Here is a 17,122-nt window from a genome sequence, read left to right on the forward strand (position 1 = left end):
ACTTGCAATCTGACAAATTCCACATGGGAGCTGGAATTTGGCCAGGGACTCGCACTGCAAACTCTTGCAAAAAGTTCTGCTGAAGCTATATTTGAGCATAAATAGCGCGGCTGTTGAAATAACCAATCTGCCTTATAATAAACTATATATTATATAAAATACAGGGCCCTGAAGGAGCTTTCGGATATGATTAAAAGTCTCTCTTCTTCACAAGTCATCTGGAATAGAAGGAATAAGCTTTGCTTCATGCTTTTTAAAGACTGTCACCAGAAATGTTTTACAAAAGATCCAAAAAGAGAAGAGACCCCTCAGGCCACAGCTGTGGAAATTATTTTGCTTTTCTTTCCTTTTCATGAAATTTCAAGTTTACTTTATGCAGTGTTTTGTTAGGCTCGGTTGCTCTCTTTCTTGCTTAGTACTAGCTGTTCACTCAAATTGACTTGTGTAATACGTCCATTCTTCACATCTGATGTCCTGTGGTTCCAACACGTCAAGATGATGCTTATCAAAAAAGGGGAAAAGTCTGAGGCCAGCAGAACTTCTCCAAACAGGAAGAATTAAGGTCCAGTGAAAACACTGGCGTGGCGCATGAGCAGCATCTCAGCGTCTCTCCTGAATCTGTCAAACCCAAAAAGTGCCCTCTTAACTTGCTTTTCCTTAGTTTCTCTTCTAAGCATCTGCTATTTCCTCCAGCAAGAGTTATAGTACTAAGGTAGATGGGCCTTTGGTTAGACTCGGTTCTTTAGTAAGCTGAGTGGTCTGGGAGACCTCCTGAGATCCCTTCACTCTGAATTATCCTGATCCTAAATTCTGGGTCTCAATGAAAGTATAAAGGGATTGCAGGTAAAGTGATGAGGTAAACCACAGTGCACCCCTGCAAACCTGCAGCACAAGCTAAACCTTGGCCTTAAGTGGTTAGAGAGGCAGCTTCTGCCTCTCAGGAAGGCTTTTCTTCAGGAAAATGTCTTCTTACGACTTGCAGCCCTGTTTGTTTTGCAGGGTGAGTTTCCCTGAATGGCTGGGGGAGAAAGCCCACCCATCGCATCTCTTGGGACAAGGCACTGGCTCGTGTATGGCAGTGGCAGCGCGGACTGGAGCCCCCAGAGATCTCTGACATTTTGGTGCAAATTCCCAATTAATTTGATGGCTAATTTCCAAGCCCTAAATTGTGAAGGATGCTCGATAGTTTCACCTTGCTGCTAGACTTCACCAGTGCAGGGTTTTTTCTACCAACTTAACATTCCAGGAGCAGAGAGCTGGTTTGTTTTTCTTATCATTTCTTCTACTGACATTTTTTATTTAGCATTTTGAATATTTTTAGCTGGAGCCTGTGCTATTCTCTTCCATCTTGTTAGCCTTTCAAGACGCTTTTTCAGCTCCAATAGAATATTCATTGATTTTCATTACAGTGGAAGGGAAAAGAGAGGAAAAAAAAGTCTCTCTTGCTCTCCTCTCTCTTTTTTCCTCCTACCTGGACTATCTGGGGAGTAACTGCAGCTTTGAGAGCACATAATAAGTCAGTTCATCTCTTAGACTACTTTGCTTGCACAATCTTGAACCTGAGCAGCGATTAACTTCCTCCCTCTGAACAGATACAGTGTTTTATAAGACTCCTAATAAGTTGGCTAAAAGAATGCACCATGGGGCCTTTTCTCTTTTATCAGCAGTCACCAAACATTTGTCTTTCGTATTGTATTACAGTGTAGTAGCCGCGAATTTCACTCTCGACTGTGCGGGATTCCATGACAAAATAGGAAAATAAGCCATTGGGGGAAGGTAAAAAGTCAGCCTAAATCAAAAGAAAGTCTGGCTCCATTTGTATTTACAAGGAATTAATTGGTTTTAATTTCCTGTGCTTTGCACAATAATCTGTGTAATTCAAAACTTCTGCTCTTTCCAAATTCCATCCCTGTGCCTGTCGGGGGTGGGGGGGAGGTTGCCAGCAGGCCTGTGCATGTAGGGAGAGTGAGAAAAAGAAAGGGTGAGCCCTACCATCTGAAACAGCACAGAGCTTTTCATAAATCCTGTAAACATGTCAAGAATAAGCAAATTGAGAGTGGCAAGCAGTTGCAGAACAGCCCAGTTCATACATTGTTCTAGTATCTGATAGCAGATTTTTATCTCATATTTGAAATATAATATTTTCTTTCTGGTAGAAATCTTTAACTCCATTTTTCTGAGTTGTTTTTGCAATCAGCCCTTGGAAAAGGGCTTTTGTTATTATTTGTTATTCTTATCATAATTTATTTATATTCCAAGAACATTCAGAGGTCTCATATGGGTGGGATCCCATTTTGTTGTATGTGGTACAATCATACAAAGGCTAGAATTTGATTTACTGTGGACCTCCAGTAATATATAGTTGCCCTTTCCAAGGTGCAGACCAGAGATTAGAAGGGAAATAATACTTGTTCATGGCAGAGAATACCTCGAGGAGACATCAGGTCAGCTTCTCCCTGCACTAGGAAGGTTGCAGGCTGCCTTGAGTGTCCTTGGGTGCGTAACCGGTGGTGGGCGATGACATGAGGGAGTTCTGAGGGCTGATGGCTCACCCACATTGCCTCTGCCCCTGACAAAATACTCACTGGACTTCAGTGGGAACACTGGTGTCAAAACCATGGTAGGCAAGATAAGCAGGAGACAGGTTTTGTTTCCACAAGAAGCAGTAAAAAGGATTTACACAAAAAAAATAATACTGGAATAAGAGTTAGGCTAGGGCATGATGGATAACACTGCTACTGCACTGCTGTGGGAGTTTCTGCTGCCACAAACAGCTTTAGGAGAGCTTCAGTGGCACACAGACACTCAGGACATCTGCAGAAAGAGCTCGGAGAGGCTTCAGGGCTGTCACTGAATGATAAGATTTCTCATCATGTTGGACCCCTTATATGGTTTGGTTTCAGCGTGATCTCCAAATCCTGTTGACCCTTCACTGAAATGAATTCTGCTGGCAAAGAAATGATTTAAAAATAGATACCAGTGCTATTTCTAGTGTCCATGGGAGTTTTTGTGGGGGCTTTGCAGTGGAAGAACAAAATGGCTGTTGACATTATTCCATTGGGATAAATACATTTTTCTGAAATGACTCTGGTGGTGATGAAAGCATGCCTGTCCCCAGAAAGCAGGTATGGCCCGGACAACACCTGATGCAGTTTCCCTGTAACACTCTGCCGTGTCCTGACAAAAGATTTCAGCCCTGACCTAGTGGAACAGGTTTTTGAGGCAAGGAGAGAGTTTAGCCTTTGTATCATCTTCAGATTTCCTACCAGGGAGAAGTTAATTAAGCTCAGTTCAGCCAAAATATTTGAAAGCAGCTCTGGATCCACCAGCTTGTTTGTCGGTAGGAGATAATGGGAGATCAGGTCTTTAAAATCAACAAATTGCTGAATTAATTGTGGAGTCCCACAATTAGCAGCTGTTTTGCAGAGAACAGAGCACTTGCAAGTGCGATGAACATTTGCTAGACGTTGTCCTAAAGGCCCACACGTTGCCTATGTGCTCTCAGACTCTAATTCAGCCTTTATCTCAGTCTGCATAAAATTAATCACCCTAGCAATTGTAAAGTGTTGAGAGCGTTAACGCTTTTGAACTTCCTCCGTTTGGTACCTCACAAACTGTCCCTGAACGTCCCTCCAACGCTGAGACTAGAAGCAACTCCTGGTGTGAGTAACCTGGCAGTTGCTCAGCCTCCTCCGAGTGCACCCAGAAGACAGTACTTTTTTTTTTTTCTCATCCGTGAGGCAGACCTTCAGCAGCAGCTCTTAGAGCAGCTTGGCCGCTTGTTGGAGTAGTATGCATTACTCAGCAGAGGACCATCATATAAAGAAACCCAGCAGCAGGTCACTCTGCTGCTATTTATTACTGCAACATGACCTACTTTAGGATCAGGATGGCTACATTTAGAAAGATTTCATTTCTTTCTAATCCATAAACACCACTATTTTTAAACACAGCAGTTAAAAAAGTCACTCATGCTCGTTCAGCATCTGCCTCTTCCTCGGGATGGCACAGACTCACAGTCTTTTCTTCACAGGCAGGAATATATCTGTCTTGCCAAGCCCTGTTCACCTCCTGGTCTGTTTTGGTGCAAACATTTCCACTCTAACCACTGTCAGTAATTTTGTCCAGTGATTCAGTTCCTTCATAATTAAAATTGCATGATTAAAACATTTGTGTTTCAAAACAGTGCTCGGTTAATCTTAAAATAAAAAATTTGAAGTATCAGCTCACTGTGGAGGAAAAAACCCCTACATAATTTTATTATTAAAATAAAACATTGTGAAAGGTGCATGGATTGATCTAACCCTTTGAATCTGTCCTTATGCTAGTTGCTTATTTAGTTGCTGCAGCATTGGTTTTAGTTACCAAGTCTTACAGAGTGCTGTGAATAGCTTGGGAACATACGGCTTTGAGTAACCCATCCAAACATAATAGCTGGCAGAATTCAGAGCAGAAACAAACCCACGTGAAGACTCAACACTTGGAAGTGGTGAAGTGTAAAATTAATAGCTGGTCTTCAGCCTGCCTTGGACATCTTGAGGACCTCTTATGTCTGAGCTGTATCTCCCAAAAGTGCACCATGAAGGGCTTTTTCCTAAGAAGAGTTAGGGCTTTGGAAAATATCTTTCGGGGGCTTAAACCCTCTTCTGTATCCATAAGGCACTGGGGTAGTACAAAGAAGCTGTAAATGGAGGTGAAATCTTTCCCCCCTAGGGCACCAGCTTTGTTATCGTTGGATGGCATTTTTCGTATCAGTGCTTCTGCGTTATAAGAATGGTAACGATGTTTAGCGAGCTCTTTTTTTGTTAGACCAACTTGAAATGTGCTGAATTACTTCAGAGCAATGGAGTCAAACAACACAGGATGCAAGAGAGGCAGAGGAGTACAGAGCACTGCCACGAACGAGCTTCGCCCTCAGAACTCACTTCACGGGGAAGAAACCAAGTAGTGAGACTCAGACATTTACCTTCCAGGACACTTCTGCACTCTCTGTTCTAAAAATTGTTATTTTGATGCAAATTCTACCAGCCAGCACCTACTCCTCCAGAAACCGAGCACAGAAATGATTCCGTTTGTTCTGGTTAAGCACTTGAACAAGGCTGTCCCTGGACTCTTCTCTTTTTTTAAACTTCCATCTCTCCTAAAAGCATTATGTAGGTCTTGATCTCACTACTAAAGAATTTCTGTGTTGAAAGGTTAAGCAGATATTTGTTTGGATTTGTGTTCTTTGGAGAAATAGCATGTCCATCTCCTCCCTCCTTAAAGGGCACTGGAAAGGCTAATTGCTCAGGCAGGGATCCAATGTCACAACAACTCCCAGTGATAGCAGCCCTGGATTAGGTCTGAATATTGGCCTTGCTCACCTTTACTATGTCTGCTGACTTAATTGGAGACCAACCGTTCTCCTGAGTCAGGGAGAGGCTTCAGGCCCTTGGAAGACTACAAAAGACTTAGCTTTTGCCGGAGGTTTCATGAGGACAATGCTCAAATGTCATGAGTGTTGCTTTAAGACAGGCAGTGAGACTCAGGGCCTGCATCTGCAGCTTTAAAAAGGCAAAATGGGCATCAGGTCTGATGCTGGACATGTCAAACTCTGCTGCGCACTGACACAGGACCCAGCCTGTGGTGAAGAGCGTGGGACTGTGTGATTGGGAGTGCTCTGAAAACACAACATGCAGGGATTCCCAGAAGTTTTATCGAGCTCTCACCAGCCATATAAAACTTTAATGTAAATCAGATCACCAGCATCTAGTTTTTGTGTAGTGTCTCTTGTGTTGTTTACCTGAGACGTAGAACTCAATGCTCCTCTCTTCTTCACCGATCTTGTTTGAAGCCACGCAGTAATAGATTCCTGATGCGCTGCTGTTTTCCATAGTTAGTGTGCTTACAATCTGCCAAGCAAAGAGGGAAAAAGTAAAGGCTTTGAGTATAGTGCAGGCTGAGTAGAGAGGCAGTTGGGTAAGTATATGTTCTATGGTAGAAAAGCAGTTAACAAAGGAGTTTCTGTAATGAATGAGGCTCACAGACAAGTGCTTCTGTTAGGTTTTTGGTCTCTTATCTCACATCACCTCAACCCAGTTAATTCTCTTCCCTCCTCATTCCTAAACCTTCCTCTTCTTTTCTTCCTGTCTCCTCCATGAAAAACAGGGTTCCCCTTTGACACACTGCCACGGTCTTTGTGTGACAGCATCAGCCAAAAGCTAAAGTGAAGGACCTGGAAGACTCTTCTAAGACACTGGAGATGAAGCCCCACATTGACCTGTTTTCTTTTCTGCTTTTCAGTTATGGTTTCCGTGGGTAACAGGACACCCACATTTGCGTGGGAAGCAGGTCATTTGTATGGATGTGGTATAAAGAATATTGCAGGATTTTGCTTTGCTTTGCTATAACCCCAGAGAAGGGAGGGAGGGATGTGGCCCCAGTTCACTCTTATAAATTGTGCTTGGAAGCCCCTTGATTCCATAATCCTTCCTCAGAGCCTTACCAGAACTTGTGCGGTAAGTAAGGAAGCTCTGGAGAAGGTGCCTTTGCTAAGACACTTGGCAAATGCAGAAAGAAAGGGAGGATTGAGAAGAAGGAAGGAACAGTTGTCCTGAGCTTCACCACACAGAAAACGAAGTGGTTCAGTTACTCATGGGGCTGAACTCGAACACATCCTTAAGAACTTGTGTTCATTGAACATCCTAAGCCCCTGCTTCTGTACAGGGCCTTCTTAACGAGGGGCCAGCCATATGGGACCCCTGTCCCTGTCACGATACAGCATCGCAAGCTCATCCACAGGTCATGGCTTTAATTACTTCTAGTACTTCCTTTGGGCTGCTAGCAAGAAAGCAGGGTCTAACCCACCAAGGCAGAGATGTTCTTGCAAGATTACTTTGCTTCCCCTGCAGCCATTCACCTGAGGAACTCTGAGCCCTCACATTTGGAAGAAATAGCACTTTCTTTCCCATCCTCTCTAAAGGACTTTGAGAATCAAAACTTGTAACACCCTCTGGCCCTTTGTCCTTATCTCCAGAGAGCACTCTGAAGTGCGCAAAAGCATCTCTGGACTTTCTTTTTAATATCCTAAACTAAACTCACACAAGACATTCCTTTACGCTTCATAAGGCTGCACCATGAATGTGTCTATAGCTATGCGGGATGCATTTTCAGAGAGTTATTTAAGATTTTCTGAGCTTTGGCACTTTAAATCCTGTAGGGAAATGAGTTTCAAAGGTTTTGATCCCACGTGCATTTTACATTCTAATGGGGAGCGTTTTCAGCAGAATAATGGGTGAGTGGAAAAGTATGTACTTTTCGTGGGCACCAAACACAGAAATTAACACAGAATAGGGACAAACCAAATTTAGGGGTGAAAACAGGAGACCAGTAAACCCAGCTCCCTCTGGTGTCCACCAAAGAAAGAGCTGTGCAGCTCTGATTTATTTATGATGGGAAAATAGCTCTAACTTGGGTATAAAATCACCCAGAGAAGCAGTCTGCTCCTCCTCCTTCTTCTATTCCCGTAGCAGTGGGCCTAATGCCACAGGTTATTAACAAGCACATGTTCAGACCTCCACCCCTGACTTTGAGCAGTAGACACTGCCTTTTGAATTACGGCTGAATCGGGACCAAGAGCTTTCTTCTCATGATTACTGGATCGTCAAATTTTATATTTAGGAATAGAAAAAGCCAATATAAGTGTACGTGCTGAGGACAGAAGGGGATAAATTTGGACAGCTATTTAACAGCTATTAGTCTTGCTAACTGACAGCTCTAGATGGGAAGTTGAGGATAATACTGTAGAGCCAGTTACAATTGTAAAGGGGAATGTAATTATCCGTTTTGGAATATGTCCAAAGTGTTAGGGGTGACACTGTGACTCCTCTAAAAACTGATGCAATGCCTCAAGCTGCGTTTGGTGGCCCAGAGATAAATGCACACATACGCTCATGAACACACACAGATCCTAACGTCTCTAACTACATAACTCAAGAAAAGTCTGACATGGTAGTGGGGAAAAAAAAAACGAGCAAATAGCTATACTGAGACCTCATCCTAGCTAATCTCAATTGTGTCTAGATGTGAAGGTGAAAAAGATGTTAAAATGATGGTGGGAAACAATCTGGAGACAAATTCTTGGGAAAAATTTACTGAGGAAAAGAGAGAACATCATTTTCTTGTTTGTATGCTCAAAATCACTGTTATGCACTTGGAAACCAGTTTGCTACACACCTTAGCACAAGAGATAATGCACTTTACTGTCTTGTCTTAGAGCTAGCACCTCCCAGGGTCCTCCAAAATGGGGCTTTCCAACCCACAGCATCCAGCAGAGAAATATATGTGATTTTAGAGCCAGAAATGAAGGATTTTGAGTGATTTTCTTGTAATAAGATGAATCCCTTGAAATGATTATGCATCAGCTTTTCACTCTAGCTGTGTGCTCCTGGGTAAATCCCTGAGATTGGGACTCCAATTATCTTTCCAGCATCTTAAATAAAGTTCTCAGTTGTCAAACTAACCTAATCCTGGTTCAGTCCTCAACAGAGTGATGCTGTGGAACACATACATGCTATACCGAAGGGCATCCAAATCCTCCTTCCCTCTGTAAGACCACATAGTTTTGTCTTTTACCAAAAGGAACCTGAAATAAACATTTAGGAAGCCAGCAGCAGTATCTGCTTTTTGAAGTATCTGTAGATGAAGGATATCCCATTGAAATCAATTAAGGAGATCCCAGTGAAAGTAACCCCTGTTAACCCAGATGTTAAACCCTGTCGTGTTCACCATGATGTTTTGGCAGTTGTTCATCACCTGTTACTGTAGGCAACTCAAGTTGAACAAATTTGAAAATTTAAAATTTGTCTGTGCTTGGTCATAGTGGCAGGTAGGGATAAGGATTTTGTTCTTCCAAATGCCATCCCTATACTTTCAGTGCAGCCATTTCAAGTCTGCAAAAAGGAGTTGAATGAGAAAATGGTTTGAACTCAAGCAACCAAACATAGGAATCTTTTCCAATTATTAAGTGAAAACTGTTAGCAGACTTCTCTCTTGGTGGAGCGGCACAGTCCCAGCATTTGGGGACCTTTATATAGAGTGGAAAAAATTCTGAGGGGATAATCTACTTTGTGTGCTTAGTCTGTGCACCTGGCAAAGTATTTTCCATTCCTGGAATCAGAGCCAGGATAGAAAAGTTTGGCATTTTCCACATCTGGACTCATGATATCACAGAAGGACCTGACCTGCACAGGACCGCTGGTGGTCTCCTGCCCGAGCCCTTACTCAAAGCAGGGGTCACACCAAAGCGGTTTCTCACGCCTTCTACTCAGAAAACTCTGCTCCCACACAGAGCACAGGGCTTTCTGCTAAGCCTAAATAATGATGCTGATGTGGAATCTGCAGTTGCCCTGAAACATTGTATCTCTTCAGTGAAATTACTATTAATGAACTATTTACAGCCTGGGAATTTGTACTTTTTAGTTTACCTTCCACTTGATGTCCTAGTCAAGAGCAGTTCAGACTAAGTGACAATGTACTCCAGCACAAACTGTGTGGCTGTTCAGTCCTTAGCTTCTGTGCAGACTGCACTGGAACCAATGGTAATTAATAACAAGTTATTGGCATGTAATGTCTAGACATCTTCCTAGTGGGAGCTGGGCTGAGATCCTGTGAGTTCACTGCATACCAAACACCAAACATCCTTCCGACCCGTTTGGATTGCCTGTGTCGAATTTGGAAGTAAAGGGCTCCATTTCCTATTACTTAACCTAAAGGCCACCCAATACTGCAAGCCCAAAGAAGGGATTATTAGCTAATAAATAATTACTATAAAAGAATAAATGAAGTTTAAAACTCAGTAAGAAAAGAAATAAAATGACTGATCTCTGAAGAATAACTGTGACAAGTAAATAGACATTGCTGCTGGGAAAACTCATAATGGAATACTTCAATAAAGTCCATATGTCTTGCACTGTAATGTTCCTGAACTGATAAAAACAAGCAGCCAAATAACATTCCACAGCCATATACCATGAGTGTTTTAAGACATCTTGTAGTAAGGACGGAGCAGCAAGATCTTTTTTTAAGCTGGAGCCAGCATGAATCAATATATCTTGTTATTCCTTGCTTTCTCTTTCCTTCATCTAATCCTTCCCTCCAGCGGCTTTAGTTAACAATTCCTCTCTCTTTCACTTCGTTAGCTATATGTGGGCGAGGATGAGGAGTAGAAAAAGTGGGTGGAAAACTTCTCAGCTGTCTAACTCTGGCAGAGCTGGGGTGGAGGTGGCTAGGGAGAGATGAAATTATAGGAACTTCACCAAAGACCCCACAAAGAAAATATTCAGCTAGCTCCCAATCCATCTACTTGAATGGCACAGAATAACACTTATTTTTATAGCCTGACAATTTTGATCCATGATCTTCGTTCATTCATTCAAAACACACTAAAGGATGGATTGAGGACAAGTGATCAGAGAAGTCTGTGAGTTGACTGAGAACTTCTAGGGTTTGCTCTCATCTCTGACAGTGGGTGTTCCTCTCTCTGTAAATGGAGAACAATCATCGCCTTCCTCACAGAGTCTGGCAGAGCTGATGGTAGAATCATAGAATCAGGAAAGGTGCTGGACAGGGCAGGAAACTGGGGAAAACCAGAGGTTTGAGGTGCCTCTGGAGGAACCGGTATGCATTTTTAGTATGGATGGACTGATGGCTCTCTGGCCCTAGGGGAGGTGGGTAGGTGCTGGCTTGTCACGAGCAATTACCACCCCCATACTTCTTCCTTGCACCCAGAGATTGCGAGTAATGAATTTAAGATGGCAAGGAAGACAGAGGGCTATCTCTTACGTCCCTGCTGCCAGCCAGGCTCTCTCAAGAAGACCTGCCAAGGACAGCATAGTAGTCCTTGTGCTCCTGTGCTTGGGCAGCGCCTGAAATATCTGGGCTAGAGAGCAGATGCTTGTTCAAAAACCTAGCCGTGTGACTGTTCACCTTCCCCTGCCAGCGACCGACATGACAAGGCTTGTGGGAGCTCGCCGAAACAGGCACCCACACAGGGTGACACATTTAAACAGCCCGAGTTGCTCACATACTTTGCACCAAATGCATCCCACTACTCTAATGTAGTCTTTTTGTTCCTTCAGGAGGTCTAAACCTGGCATTTTGGCATCAATTTTCTTCAGTGGTTATGAATTTTCACCAGCAAAAGAGACGTACGGGTTTCATTGCAGGCCACTCTCTCATATGTACGTGAAAGGGAGAGAAGAGGTGAAAAGAAACCTCCAATGAGGACTGAATTATGTGTGGATCTTGCTATTCTTTTCTCCTATGTCCTGTTCTCCTAAGCTCAGACCAGTACATTCAGTTTACTACCAGAAAATAAAATAACAGCCTAGCTCCTTGCAACTCGAAGAGGAAATTCAGGCAATTCATGCAATCCTGGGTGTTTCACCTGGTGTTAAAAAGCAGTCTTCAGAGGCAGCTGCACAGCAGGTTAAATCACAAAGTGAAAAGTTCAATATTGACTCAAAACCACTGAGAAAATTAAACTAACATGATGCAATTGCCGCAACCACTATTTGACCAAAACTTCAGTGAAGTACATCATAAGGTTAACGATAACCACATGCTTTTCTTTAGGAATGAGACAGCCTTTTGAAGACAGGAGGGGGGAGAAATTCACTTCTCTATCTGTGGAATAGTAACAGAATAATCATTATGACAAAGACGACAAGAGACCTCAATTTTCCATGCCACTGTTGTCAAACAGATGTCTAAAGATCTTGATGTGTTCAAAGATCACATCAGGCATCAGTGGTCTGCTGGAAGAGTCCTTGCTTGCTGCCCTGCAAGCTAGCTTGTGAGCAAGATTCGGGATCTGGTGATTTCTGGGGGCTTGTTCCCATGTTCTTAGCAGCGCTAAAAAGTTAACGCATTTTTTCATCTGTTGCTGAACCAGCATGTATTGCTACAGCTCTTGGAGGGTGAACGCTAGGGATGCTGAGAAATCTTAGAGACTGGGTAAATTCCACCTTCTGCTCTCAGACTCCAGCTATCATTGGACAGGCTGAAATCACACAGGAAAAATAACCAATCTCAGCTAATCCCAGCTCCGTAACACAGGCAATAAAAGCCACGCTCAGTCAGACTCCAACATCTTTATTATTTCATCTGGCTAGTCAATGCAGATGAATTACTTGCTAGGACGTGGTGGGAATGGATTGGGCTGTTTCCTGTCTGTTCCATTTCTGGTGGGAATAACGACTGATAAAATACAAGGAAAAGTCTGAAGGCTATGAGTTTTCATCAGTGTCTTTTTTGAATTATATCCTATTATCTAAAGACTCCACTTAACACAGATAGCCTTGGACTTCAGAAAGGAGGAAGGAGAGGAATTGTCTGTTAATGTAAGCAGGGAGACAAAGTGCTGAAACCTGCGATTCATAAAATCTAGTTTTATTAATTTGAATAAATCTTAATCAGGGCATAAAAATTTCTAGGAAACACCTCCGAATGTGTTTTCAACCAGTGGATCAGCAGGAGATTAAAAGAATGAATATACTATAAATTATAAACTTACATAACTTGTAAAGAAGTATTTTAATGAAACTTTAATAATGAAATATGTAAAAGCTTAAGTAGGCTTAGCTTTGAACATGTCTGAAAAAATGAAGAGTTCAGGATGCCTGGAGTCTATAGAAAAAGCAGAGATGGGTGTGCAGGGCGGAGCGAGGAGCGGCCTCGGGGCTGTTGGTGGTACTCAAGGTGTGAGACTGTGGATGTGTTTGGGGTGCCCCACTGGATCCAGGAGCTCCGTGGCACTCCTAAAACACCTCATTCACAGACTGCCGCCAAATCCCATCCTAAGTCCACTAGCAGACTAAAATTTCACCCAGTTGCATATCTGCCTTAGCAAAGTTGGTAGAAGAAATGGGAGTGTCGTACTTACGCATAAAACAAAGAAAAATGTTTCTAATTTTCTGTTTTGAGGTGTCTCACTATCCCGGCACGTGGGACAATTCAGCAACCGACAGATAGTTTTTGAGTCAGCAATTGTGAAACCTTTCACTTTTATATGGGGACTAACATAACTTTAAGACTGATCATGAGATACAAACTAAACTCTTGGACACCAGATCATATATTTAGACAGACTGTATATACGGAGAGAAACAGTAGCCATGAGAGCCACAAAACTCTTGTCAGTCCATGCAGCAACCAGAAAGCCTTAGAAAAGGAAGAAAGTTTGTAGGTACATGTCACCAACCTCCATTTTTACAAGTAATTAGCACTTTGTAGGTAGTTGCTTTTACCTAAGATCTAAAATTCTTAGAGAACACATAAAACCAGAGCTTAAGGGGCACTATGCCATCTAAATAAATCCAATTTATAAATATCTTCCAGCAAGGGGAAAACTCAGGAATGAAAAATGAACACCGAATTTCTCCTTCCCAGCCCAACCTCCATGTTTTCAGAGCTCTGTTTTAGATTATGTTTAGAGCTGGAAAGTCTCCATGAGAAAGAGCAGATGGCTAAGGCACTGATCCTGCCAGATGCTGATTTAGTCTGGACCCAATCCAGAAGAGCACTTTAGCTTTGCGCTTAACTTTAAGCATGGGAGTAGCCCAAGAGCTATCATATGCTTAAAGGTATACCAGGATACAAACTGCAGCGTTCAGCACCTTGCAGGATTAGGCACTAAATTATCTGGAGCATCCACCTCGAAACCTATAGCTGCCAAACCGCTCCTAAAGCCACAAACCTCTGTAAGTCCAACAGGGGTAAAACAACTGGCGGAGCCAGACCACAGCATCTCCTCGGCATCGCCAGGAGTCTGTGAACCTAGAGCAGAACAGCTGCAGCAATTGCTCAAGGATTAGCATGGACGCGGTGTAAACAGTATCACTCGGTATCACCACAGGTACCCGGGAGGCATTTAACAGACAATTCATGGCTGGGATCTTTGTGGTTCGTGCAGGAAGTGTGCTCCCGGTGCTGCTTGGAAGGGGAAGCAGGCAGGGAAGTGGAGAAGGAAGGAGGTCTCTTCCCACTTTCATTGGCTCGCTTACATGGTTGGCAACCCAAATGGGTAAAGAAAGGTTGACAACTCCCATCGAAACAGGCAGGTACTGCAGGCACTTACACACTCTGAAAATCAGGCCAGCTATCTGTGGCTACCGTAGGCCCCTTAAATTACACAGCTGTTTTACTCCTGCTACTGGGAGAGTAGGCAAGGTTGGGCAGTGCTCTCTAAGTGCTCTCTAAGTGCTAAGCATTTTAATGAACTCAGGGTCCTTATCAGTTGTGTGCGCTTCACAGGACCCCTCTTACACTGAACCACTCTTACACTTTCTCAAGACTGAGGGAGACAGAGAGGTTTCTGACCCAAAAGTCTTTGGAGAGTTTTAAACAGGGTATGTGACATCATTGCCAGAATCCCAGCATTTATAAACAGCAGAGATCTGAAAATGATCCCAGGGCTGTGGAATTTAAAGCATGCTAACAACCCGCAGCAGCTTGGGAACTGCTGGGAGAGAGCTCCATGTGAGCACAGCGTCCCCTCCGTAAAGCCCACTGCTATTCCATGACATCATTGCTCAGATTTTCATCAGACACATACCTTTCTTTTATCCCCATGCTTCAGGGTTATGTTTTCAATGCTTCTGATCTTGTTGCCTATAAACATGTTCTCCTGAACCACAATTTTTTGCCCGTCGGGGTTGCATCTGGAGGTAGAAAAGCAAAGGTGGTGTTCAAGAACCCGACTCACTGCAGATAACCCAGGGAGGCATTATAAAAGACAGAAAATGTCATTCTTAGGCAACAGTCATAGGTCTTAAAAACTCCTGAAAGCTATTGCTGCTGGAGATTGCTACCTCTGCGTGAAGCTACTATATTCCTTCATTGCAACATTTCAAAATTATTTACAAAGCACCTGGACAAAGGTAGACAAAGATCAGAATATGACCAGCAAGGAAACCCCTCAAACTTTCTGAACATTGAAAACAGAAAATACTAGACAACTAATTAAATCATGTGAGTTTAATGTGGCTAATATGAGTTATACTCCAACTCAATGCAGCTGTGCCTTTCTAAGTGTTCTTTTAGCACTTGCAGCGCATTTCAAAATTCAAAATGCCGGTCATTCAAAACTGCAGGGAAGGGAATGTTGCTGAGGGTGTTTGTCTATGCACAACAGGAAAGTGTCCTTATGGCCTCCCCTGCCTCAGCAGAGGCACCGCACTTCCCATGGCCGGTCCCAGCGGCCTCTGAGCCCACCACAGCAGATTAGGATTGTAGGAGGCAAGATGAAAGTGGACTTCTATATGTGATGACCAAGGGCGATGCTGCAGAAAACTAATCCATAAATCAGCTGTGCCTTTGCCAAATCTGCACAAGATGCATGGGTAACACCCTGGGTCAAGGGAGGGTTTCTATCTCTCAGAAGAGCCTAATTAGAAGATGTCTTGAGTGACTTCCTGCAAGGCACAATTCTTTCTTGAGGATGAAGGGAAAAAACTCGAAGGAAGCAAATCACATCACGGCTCTAAGGAACAATGATAGTGTTTTGGGATTCAAAGTGTGCTAGTGAGGAGGGGGGAGAGAAAGAGAGAGAGAGAGGAAGTGAGACAACAGGAGGAAATGGGGTCTGTGTCATTTCCCACAGGAATCCTCCTACAGCTTCTGCTGGGAAAAGATAAGGCTGCCGCGGAGGCCAGAAGAGGTAGACACCACTCTGCAATTGTATTTAAATTGATAAGATCAGAGAGTCAGAAAGCTGGAACAAGGGTTATACGAGGTCTTTTGCCACCAGGTCACTGGTTGGAATCTGGCTTAATTTGGTATTCATGACCAATTCTCTGTCCCTAGACAGAAAGGTCTGGAAAAGATTTCAGGTCATCTCTGTGGCTACAGAATGCATAACCTGTTTCCATGTGGTGTTTCCATTATGCTCTTGTGAACACCTCCGAAGCAGCAGCTTGTGTGCCTTCTGCTGACCTGCGATGCCAACAGCCCTACCTAAGCCTACAGATCTCTGCCGTTTTATTCCTGCAGGAGCAGTGTAGCCACCTAAACAAGGTAACGGGCTACTTCCCTTGTGTCCCTCCACAAGGTCCCTTTTTAGACCCAACCTGAGACTCAGTCACCCAACATCAGTGCAACTGCTGCAGCAGAGAACCTGGGAAAGGAGCTTCTCTGTGATTTTTCCATCTCATGACTTGCCATTCACAGCATTTGGAAAAGCATTGAAATACTGAGAAAATAAGGAATCATCCAGCAATTTTCTCTCTTGCTTCCTAGACCTGCCTTTATTGTTTATGGATGGAAAAACTGACTTCAGCCCTCTCATTGCAGGGAAGAGTTGAAATGGGGTCAGAATTGTTATACATGGGTCCTGTATGTCTCCTGGGGCTATCAGGGGAAGCATTCAGACCTGAGCCAAGACCTCTCTCTATAGATCACTCATAAAAAAGCAGGAGCAAAGAAAATGTCTACTTGTATAAGGCAAATCTCGAAAGGCATCTTGTGTTTTAACTTGCCTCATTCCTCTCTGACAGTTTTGACCCAGTGACTTGCTTCTGTGTCTTCACACCTCAGGCTGCCTCCAGACTTTAGCAAAGAAGGGCCCTCAGCAAGGCGTGAAGGTTTGGCTACCTTTTCCAGCTTCTGCAACGGAGATGCTGCCACAGGAGCCGATGCTCAGTGTGCACTAGTGAAGACAGCCCTTAGGAAGTGGCATAAATTCCATATGGCCACTAAATGAAGCCAAGCCTTCAGCAGGTTTGTTTGACAACAGCTCTTACAGGGGAAAAAAATGTGTAACCTCCACACAGAAAGCACCTATTTGTTTTTTTCTTTGTCAACCATGTAGGCTGCATCCAAGAGGTGTAAGAAAAGATCTTGGTAAGTCAGAGGGGCATTGCTTGTCAAATTGAAGAAAATTCAAGCCTGATCTTTAATCACTTTAAACTTATTTGACACAATTCTGATAATATAGAAGGTGCACATTAACTCCAAGATCATACACAACTAAGTGTCTGCTGGGATCGTAACCCTTGAGATTTTAGGTGGGGACTCACTGCTTGTGATTTTTAAGTAAGATAAATAAGTTGTACTGGAAAGAAAAACTGACTCGAAACTACCAAAC

The 17,122-nt window shown here is 43.3% G+C and overlaps 1 protein-coding gene and 1 long non-coding RNA gene across 14 annotated transcripts in view; one reads left to right on the plus strand and one right to left on the minus strand.

Moving 5' to 3' along the window:
* Positions 1 to 17,122, plus strand: part of LOC129211696 (uncharacterized) — a 281,089-nt gene that overhangs the window by 104,223 nt on the left and 159,744 nt on the right. The gene's annotated exons all lie outside the window — the stretch shown is intronic.
* The window catches only part of LOC129211691 (vascular endothelial growth factor receptor kdr-like), a 135,483-nt gene that overhangs the window by 43,964 nt on the left and 74,397 nt on the right, over positions 1 to 17,122 (minus strand). For all 4 annotated transcript variants that reach the window (XM_054839176.1, XM_054839175.1, XM_054839174.1 and 1 more), the window contains exons 11-12: positions 14,594 to 14,699; positions 5,783 to 5,891 (exon numbers count right to left, since the gene is read on the minus strand). In XM_054839176.1, the coding sequence (XP_054695151.1) occupies positions 5,783 to 5,891; positions 14,594 to 14,699 (215 nt within the window). The remainder of the gene's footprint in view (positions 1 to 5,782; positions 5,892 to 14,593; positions 14,700 to 17,122) is intronic.

Source organism: Grus americana, chromosome 12 (genome assembly GCF_028858705.1).
Source record: "Grus americana isolate bGruAme1 chromosome 12, bGruAme1.mat, whole genome shotgun sequence".
NCBI lineage: Eukaryota > Metazoa > Chordata > Aves > Gruiformes > Gruidae > Grus > Grus americana.